Here is a 9813-nt window from a genome sequence, read left to right as displayed (position 1 = left end):
GTATTGTCTGGTATCAGTACGGTATCAACATTCTATATTGAATTTAAAAGGCTCCAAATGAAAAGATAATGAATTTATAAAATGTGTTTTGGAATTATTGCAATTAAAATGTATATATGCATAAAAATAAAAAAAATTGGAAAATATTTGGATTGTAAACGATTTAATTTAATTATTATTCAATGAAAACAAATTCAGCCTTTCAATATACTGTATAAACTATTGAATTCTTCATTTATTTTTCTATTTAAATGCTTATACCAATAATTAATATACTGAAGGCGTTGATATACTTCCAATATATTTATAGCAAACATTGCTTTCTTTTCCCTTAGTTTAATAAAAAGGAGATTTTCATCACATGTCATTTCCTTTCACTTAATCTTCCTACCTCCTTTTTGAACATTTCTTTTCTCTCTTCTCTCTCTTCGGTTTTTTAAATAAAGCAACACTGCTTATCAAGTTCCTTGTGCGATGATGCTTCTGCGTTTTCACTCAACTTTTTGCACATTTCACTTCCCTTTGATTGACTTTTCAACATTACATGTTGTTATGGTGACCTATAAAGATGCCAGTGTTTAAGAAATGATCAGAGACGGAGATGAGGATGTTAACAATTTTACAGAGACTTCGAATAAGAGTAAAACTGATGTTCAAATAAAATACATTTGATGGCAGTTTTTAAAGGAGGACAAACACAGCTTATTAAGATATATTGAGCCTCAAAGAAATCAAAATCAGACTCATACTCCCTGTTAAGGACAGTTCAGAAACCAATTTTTTGTATTTCCAATTAACGTTTCTACAAGAAGCTGTACTTTGAGCTCACAAGGGCCCAATGTGGCCCCCGGACATTGCGATGTTGGGAACAAGTAGCAGTCATCTTAGCTGTTAAATGATATTAATGGTGCTTCCTTCATCTCCTACATTTCATCCTATTACTTAAGCAGTGACTCTCACACCGTATAAGGACGAGGAGGCAAGCAGAAGTTATTAAAGTAAACTCGAGTGTGAGAGTTATTGGGGTTCGGAGGACAGGCACGTCTGTGATTGGCTGCAGGGACTGCTGCAAACTATTTGTTTATCTGCACTTGTCATAACACTTGAAGTCCCGATCGTCTGCTGCAGTTCATCCAGAGCAACATGGTTTATGTGTCTGACATAATGAGCCACTCGCTTGTTCATCATCACATGTTTATGCCAGGATTTCTCCACCAAAGTCGTTCCCGGTTTTTTCAACAACTACTTGTCTGTTGAAAGATAAAAAGGTTTTTTCATAATTAGATAAAAACGGACTGTTGGGCCATATTTGAAACCTTTAAAGGATCAATTGAAAGTACTTTAATACTCTTCTTAATCTAGACTCTAGTTCATCTTTTAGAGATAAAGATAGATCAGTATAGCGTGAAGAAGATTTGAGTTACCAACCTCGGTCACATGATTTTCTGTCATGCGAGCCGCTTTTCTAGCTCGTGTCATGAGAAGTACACAATACATCCTTTGTAAAAAAAAAAGGGATAATAAACAAACAAAAGACAATTTCAAGACAGTCCTATAACCATATTATTTGCACCTTCAATTTGTCTAATGATAAAACTATTTTACCCACTATAAAGTAAAAAGAGACTTATTTTGAGAGAGGGACTGTTAAGGTAAATAATCCTTAAACAACAAATAAAATATTATTTATATATAAATATATATAATTATATGACAAATACATATTAAAAGTTACGTGTTAATTTCCATGTATACATTTTGTTCTGTACGTATTTAATTTATAATTATATTCAAAATCCTTTGTCTTGAACTACAATACAGAATGGTATGAATAAGTTACACAATACCTCCACCCAGAGGTAGAGAGAAGTACTGTCTGACTCAACCGTATTGCAGAACGGAATTGAAGATTATTTCTTCTTCTTCAGCAGTTTTACGTTTGACAAGAACATTTAGAATTAAACCGAAGACTCCCTTAACATGTGGTAAGTGAAGTGTTGGCAATATTGATTGATAATGTACCACAGATTCTATTAAAAAATAAAATAGTTTAAATGTGTTGCTAGCTTGCTAGCTACTTCAGTTCATATTCAAAGGTATTATTGTTAAAACCATTAAAAGTCAGAAGGTTAAAAAAAAGGACCATATTTATTTAAAATATACAAAATATGACTTCTCAAGTCACTTTGGATGCTACACAAACAATACAATTTTCAGCAGAATTAGACAGTTATATGCAACATTTATCAACAAGAGCTGCCAATGATATTAGATCAATGCTGATCTTTGAGTTATTTTCTTGGATACATGAGTCCTTTGGTGTATTCAGGGATCTTTGTGTTGTCTGCAATCCATTTGTTGTAGTTGGTGACTTGAGTATAAACCCCCGGCTGGTTCACTTTCCCACAGTCGACTCCCCAACTGACGATCCCGAACAGAAAGGCTCGACCAGAGGCTTCACACACCAGCGGACCACCAGAGTCTCCCTGCAAACACACAAGAAGTGTGTTCATAAATGAAGGTGATGTTCGAGTGTAAGCCTCAAAGGGTGTTTGTTCTCACCTCGCATGCATCGCTTCTCCAGTCAGGACTGGCAGCACAGAACATGTTGTCAGTGACCAGACTAATGTATTCTTCTTTCCTCTTACAGTTGGGCTGAGTCATCAGGTTGACCTTTGCCTGCTTCAGGTACATGGATTTCTGGCCATCTGTTGACACACTTCTGTCAGAAGAACCCTGGAATCCTCAACAAGATTACATTTTTTTCTTGTTATACTAATTTAGAGTAAGAAAATACAGTGGCTGATGTATTATTCATTTAAGGTCAATGTAATTACTATAACTTATGTACTTATAAATATAGAGTTATAACTATGACTTATTTCCTTTTTATATTATTATGCTGTCTGAATTGTCTAATTAAAGTTTTTTTTCTTCACTAGAGTAAAATGTTACTTAACAGTTAGTATACTTAGTTGTGAATTTTAAAATGAACAAACTTTTTGTGACATGTTTTCTTTTCTTTTTGTCACAATCCATTCAATATTCTTCAATATTGATATTCTTTGTTATCTTTTTATTTATATATTTATTTATTTATTTTAATGTATTGTATTTAATTTTATTTATGAATCTCTTTTTATTCTGTTTAAATTATTATTATATAATATCCTGTAATGACGTCACAACAAGTTCCTGTGTTGTGTTTACAACGATGGCAATAAAAGTTTTCTGATTATTTGTAAAGTTTAAATGTATTATTTGAAGATAATAAGTTGAACATAGTATAAAAAAATGAAATTATTTTTAATTTCTATTCAGTTATACTGGTTATTTATTAGGTACAATTAACACAAAATACACGCAAGTACTTTTTAAAACGCCTTTTAATTTTTCACTAGATTCATTAAAGGGTTTTTAATATATTTTAAGAATGTTATTGCATTTTACTTAATTATCTTATTAACAAACAGAATCTATCTTGTCTTTTATCAATTTGTTGTTACAACTGTGCTATGTTCTTATCTTCTCTGTCATTTTTAAATTAATCACATTTATCGTATTGTACGTTCTGTTTTTACAACTAAATGTCTGAAAGTTCTACTACTTTAACTGAATACTATTATAACTCCTTACATCGATGTGTTCTTTTTTTCTTCACATGACCTTCACATCAAATGGCACAAAAGTTCTTACGGTAACTCAGGAGTCCATATCCTGCAACGGTGCATTGGAATCCTGCCGGAAGTCTGGTGAGAGGAGGGGGGAGGCAAACTATCCGTGCAGATGCTGTCCGTTGAGCGCATCCTCCAGATAAACCCCTGATTTTAATTAAAGCTAAAAAAAAAGAAAAGATTAATAACATATGAGTTATAAAAACTCAATGTGTGAAAACTCTGTACACACCGATGTCGTTGTTGTAGTCCTGATAATTTGGGTGAACTATGAGCTTTTCAACCATAAACTTTTGCTCCTTTGCAGCGTTGGTTTCATTGACGGGATTCCTTCCAACAAACACAGAGAAGCGGAAGATGTTGTTCCTGTTGCTGAGAAAAGAATGAAACAACTGTAAGTACTTCCACCGTGAGCAGCTTTGCGTTTCTCCCCACCAAACAGGAAGTGATGTGTGTTTGTTTTGTCTCACCCAGCGAAGCAGTGTGCTGCCGTGACAACCCAACATGGGGAGATCAAAGAGCCACCACACAGGAACTTGTTGCGGTGGAAGATGGCCGTTACCCAGGGCTGCGACTCAATATCTGTGAAGGACCCGCCCACGATGCGGTTTGATCTTCCCTCAGACATCTCACCACAAGTCGACACTGCACAGACACACATTTGAACTATTGTAAAGATGCCACACGATCATTGATTATTGTTATTCCATTAATTAAAAATATTTATTTGTAAATTCTACATTTTTTATCCCTTGTGTTGCCTCTCCCTGGCTTCCAGAAATACATATGCAGTGGTGTTAATTGGTAACCTTTTGAATTTAATATAACAATGTTGGTTTAATAGTGTCAACTGACAATACAGTTGCTTCAGAATCCGCTATAAGGAATTGACACTCATCATCATCATGTAATCATCTTCACAGCTTATAATTTTAAATGATTGGAATTAGAATATTAAACTCTTTGTTTAAAAAAGTAAACAAAATATTTTTTAATTCCGATAAACAACATAAAACAGCCCTAACATTTTTTTTTCAATATTTAAAATGTTAAACTAAACTATTCAATATTCTGATGTCACTGATTTACTTCCGTATATTTGGCTTTTAAACTCACCAGTGTCTACAGCAGGGAGGGGAGCTTCTGTAGCTGTGCCTGGTAGAAACAAAAGCATTACTTTAAAATATATACGTATCATTTCAGAGATGAGTCAATCCTCACTTACATTTGGGAACATCACAGAATTCTCTCACGACACTCCCGCCTCTGTTGACACGACACCACGGCCTCAGTCTTCCATTTGGGTTCCTAAAATTTGACGGTGAAATTGCAGGAATTGATACTGATAAATGTATTCTTCCCACAACTGTAAGTTGTCACTCTATATTAAGCCATGCAGTATATATATATATAAAAAGAATAATAAACAACAATAAAAAATAATGACAAAACAAATAATAAAAATAAATAAAACGATAATAAATAAAAAAATAAAATAAAGACAATAATAAATAGATTAATGATTAATATATTAACAACAATAAACCTTAGTACAAGACCATAAACATTATTACAATAAAATGTAATACAAATACAATTTAGATGAACATTATTGGGTTTCTTAACTTTTTTAGTCTTAGCTGAGATTTTATAACATGCAACAGTGAAATTGCAGGAATGAATACATTTTCAGTTCACAAAAAAGATCAAACATGCACATATATTATATTAATATGTGTAGCCATAAAATAAATATATTAAAAAACAATAGTAAATCAAATGTTAAAAAAAGATAATTTAAACAAAAGTAATACAATAAAAAAAGGAAAGATATACACAATTAAAGAAAAATGATCGAAACTGAATTTATGCAAATACAGTAGTCTTAACTGTTGCAGTTCATTATGAGATTTAAAGCGGACTTGAAACCAGTATACTTTTGACATGTGTTTTAACCATGAGTTGAACTTCCTCTTGTAAACTTTCGAATCTACTTGTTCTGCTCTGTACGCCAAACTAAGGTTCACACGCTCAACATGAAGTTTACCTGCAAAATCTGTGATCGCCAATTCCCTTGGAGGACCCCCAAAGCTTAGGAAACTGTATCCAGTTCAGACACCGGTTTCCACTTTGGGATCTTCTAAGTGTTCCCCTGTAGCTGCTCCCGTCCCCTGACAGGCAGCCGTCTGCGGATTCCACACAATAGATTTATTATGCAGTAGTCACAGGGAAAACTGCAGTTAGAGGTGAGGAGAGGACTCACCTCTGCTGTCACCCGTCCGTCTTTTCTTGGTCCAGGTTCTGGTTAGAGTCTGTAAGACGCACATATGATAAGAAGATCATGTCTTTTCAGGAGGTTTCTCCCTCATTTACTCACCAGTTGAACACTGAAGGCCAGAATGGTGAGAAACACAAGCAGCTGCATGACAATTCCACTTCCTCTTACTTGGAATATTTTTATCCTTCTGCAAAAAAACACAATTTAGAAGAAATGATGTGAGAAATGATGGATTTTCAGTGTCGGGAACTCTTTACAGAGCATTGCTCTCAAGTCTGGTAAAGTTGTCAATTGTTGTAGTTATATGTTATTTTACACTTTGTTGTTAGTACTTTAATATAGTATAACATGTGCTTCCTCAAACTAGGTTTCTTGTTAATTGCCTCTTTGCCAGGAGAAAAAGAGATCTGCAGATCTTAATGGGATTTTCCTGCTTGAACTAAATGTTGTTTTTTAAAATAAAAACCAAAATAGAATAACAAAAACATCTGGTATAAGCGCTTTCTTTATTTAATTAACATATACATTTATAGTTAGTTCCTATTCATATATTTATATTTATTGAAGTTCCAACCGACAAATATTAATGTACAGAATAGATACAAAAATAGATTTGAAAATAATTTAATTTCTTAATTGTCAAAATATAACATCGTTGTTCTATACAATTATTTTTCTCAACACCGCTGGCAGAAAACAATACAAAAACAATACGAAAATACAGAAATTGAGAATAAAAACAAATTAAAAAGAAATACATAGTGCAATTTAAACTGCCCAATATTCTATAATTAACTAAAATTTTAAAATAATTTTCAAAAGAAAACACACAAGAAGAATTAAAAGAGGTTGTCATTTTACACACAACGTGGAGTAAACTTAATTAAACTTGCAGAATAAAAATGTTATGTTTAGGCTACATTTTAATTTCAGGCAAATGTCAAAAAAGTAATATTACCTTTGATTGGACGACTGAGGCTGCTGTTTGTTTCTCTCCACGTTCCACTTGTGTTGTCGAGACGTCTGAACTTCCTCTCTTTGTTAACAGCTGAGGAGAAGGAGGTGGGAGGAGCTTGTGAGCCAATCTAAAAACATCACACTGAATTGCTGATTATCATATTTGTCTTGCCCCAAAAGATGATTCATGTCCTGTGACAGATAACGCCCACTTCTTTACGACCACAAAGATGAGGTTGGAAATGATACATCCTAAATTGGGCATGTGGACACTCGACTGTTGGTGTTTACGTCATCATCCTGAAAGTCCCTCTCAAACTAATAATAACAATATTTACTTTACTTATTAAAAAATATATATTATGAAACTGCCAATGAAAAGGAGACTTCAAATGTGTGTTTAATACTATATTAATGGAAATATGTGATTGAAATACAAGCTTCTGCAATGATGTTTACAATACATGAATATTAAACAATAATAAAAAATAAATTATTTATCAATTGTCAATTATTGAATATAATTCGTATAATAGTCCCAAGATCTTATACTGAATTAAAGGTCAGAAATTAAAGAATATTTTAATTTAGAACATGTATTTTTATAGTATTATTTGAATTGGAATATCAAATGATATGTGTAAAAAACAAAACAATTTATAGTGATAATATGTTTTAAATTCAATCATTATTATACGAAATTGTTGAATTTAAATATTTAAAAAGAGGCAATTAAAATAAAAAAAAATAAAAAAATGAATTTGAAAAATGAAATTCAATCAATATTCTGGTGGAATAGACAATGCAATTGACGCTTCTGTTTTCACGAAAATGCAATTGCAGCCTTTTAGCAGCGGGAGGAGCCATAAAAAAATATGTTCAACCTTCTGCAGTGTAACAGATTGAGGTTCAACTTGTGTCAACTTGTGTGTATTAAGTAATAGTTTTAGTGGGTAAAACTCAATATTCCTCATTTCCTTGACCGTTTTGATGAGTTAACTTCCCTCGGGACTCGCTACATCCCTCCATGAAGTCTCAAGGTCACTCAATCATCTATCATCCAAAAAGTAAACAGTGACTAACTTCCTGGTTTTACCGGGTATTGTTTTAATTTCTGCTTTTCACTTTGGGATTTCTGATAAAGAATAGTGACGCATGTGCTAGTCACACATCCTTAACTAGGAAAAAAACAGTCCGACTCTGATATCTATAGATCTTAACTTGAGTCCATTCTTGGTGCAAGTAGCACAGAGTTAAGCCATACACATGGATTTCAAAATCCAGGTAATCCCCAGAGTGTGGGTGAGTCCAGGTGCAGCCTGACTCCACTCATCGACTTTAAACTGGAGATTAATCCAGGTATTCTTCACATCACTGCTGAAGTGTGTTGAACTGTGCACCTTCATGTTGTTACCCTCGAGTATCAAATGCAGGATGTTGGTTATTTCAGTTAATTTGAACGTTTATTGATAATGAAGACACTTCACTGGTTATAGGTTTATTTGCCATAAAAACCTCATCCGTTCTGCTTATGCTTCATTCCATCGAAAAAAAAATTCTGTTTTTGTTTTTAAAGTGATCGACTAGAGTTGCATTTACCTTTAGGGCAATCTGGTTTTTTTTGGGAGTTACTGGCAGAAATCTATGTTCATATGACAGTTGCGACAACACATCCAATACCTCCATACTGCTCGTCCGTTACGTCACTGATTCTCTGATTCTGAAGGCCTTAGGTCTATACTGATTGTAGAGTGACTTTTAGAATATGTGTTGGCCGGGCTATAAAAGTTTTTTTAAAACAAGTTTATGTCATGTAATACATACAAGTGGTGAGTAAACATACCAAACCAGGCATTTGAGACATAATTAAAAAAAACATTTTCTTATAAAAAAGCTAGCACCGTTAGCCACTAGCCAGTATAGCAATCCGTTTACAATGTACTACACGTTCAATTACATCATACTTTTTATTGTCCTTTCATTTTATATGTTTTGTGGGTGTTGGGCTGGAGTTTGAAAGACACATTCCAAGCAAAAGAACAAAAAATATTTATTGGCTACTTCTTGACACCTTTTATTTGGTAAGTGTGATGTCATCTGATGTGTGAGATGTCAATTAAAGAAATGTAATACCAGAAACATGTAAGGGTTACAGGGTGGTTTGTAAGCTGATTTAATGTAAAGAATTGGGACTTTTTTTAGGGGATCAAAACATTAATGACATAAAATGAAAGCGCTATCCACAACTTCCTGCTTGAATTGATGCTATGTTGGCGGGTGCTGAACCCACATTTAGGCTCTTCTTTGCACAAAGCAACTCTTACTGAAAACATTGAATTGAAACAGTTCATAGGTTTTAATAAACCTTCAAGGGACAGAGATGTTGACATTTTATAGAAATACAGAAATATAATATCTATTTTAGCATATCTATCCTATATACAGACCAAACGTTTGCAAACACCTTCTCTTTCAATGAGTTTCCTTTCTTTTCATGACTATTGACACTGTATATTCACACTGAAGGCATCACAACTATGAATTAACACATGTGGAAATATTTATTTTACAAAAAAGTGTAAAACAACTGAAATTATATTCTAGTTTCTTCAAAGTAGCCAACGTTGGTTCTATGACTGCTTTGCACACACTCTGCATTCTCTTGATGAGCTTCAAGAGTAGTCACCTGAAATGTCTTTCACTTCACAGGTGTGCCCTGTCAGGTTTAATAAGTGGGATTTCTTGCCTTATAAATGGGGTTGGGACCATCAGTTGTGTTGTGCAGAAATCAGAATTTGTATTATGGCAAGGAAAAAGCAGCTAAGTAAAGAAAAACGAGTGGCCATTATTACTTTAAGAAATGAAGGTCCGTCAGTCTGAAAAATTGGGAAACCTTTGAAAGAC

At 33.5% G+C, this 9813-nt stretch overlaps 1 protein-coding gene and 1 long non-coding RNA gene across 2 annotated transcripts; one reads left to right on the top strand and one right to left on the bottom strand.

Annotated features, from left to right (window-relative positions):
• Window positions 1–2142: 2142 nt before the first annotated feature.
• On the bottom strand, window positions 2143–6963 carry plaua (plasminogen activator, urokinase a). The gene is made up of 11 exons (XM_087802523.1): window positions 6911–6963; window positions 6052–6139; window positions 5938–5986; window positions 5722–5860; window positions 4900–4982; window positions 4791–4829; window positions 4145–4319; window positions 3907–4046; window positions 3697–3837; window positions 2563–2708; window positions 2143–2486 (listed from the first exon to the last, which is right to left on the bottom strand). Exons 2-11 carry the CDS (start codon window positions 6097–6099, stop codon window positions 2292–2294), a joined length of 1155 nt encoding a protein of 384 aa, XP_087658649.1. The 5' UTR covers window positions 6100–6139; window positions 6911–6963; the 3' UTR covers window positions 2143–2291.
• LOC148069759 (uncharacterized) lies at window positions 2432–3752 on the top strand. The gene is made up of 3 exons (XR_015712982.1): window positions 2432–2521; window positions 2651–2688; window positions 3690–3752. It is a non-coding gene; the product is annotated as an uncharacterized LOC148069759 (long non-coding RNA).
• Window positions 6964–9813: the final 2850 nt, after the last annotated feature.

The sequence above is a fragment of the Callionymus lyra genome, chromosome 11 (genome assembly GCF_982586985.1).
Source record: "Callionymus lyra chromosome 11, fCalLyr1.hap1.1, whole genome shotgun sequence".
Taxonomy (NCBI): domain Eukaryota; kingdom Metazoa; phylum Chordata; class Actinopteri; order Syngnathiformes; family Callionymidae; genus Callionymus; species Callionymus lyra.
The sequence above is the reverse complement of the archived record's forward strand: the minus strand, read 5'-3'. Positions and strand labels throughout refer to the sequence as shown.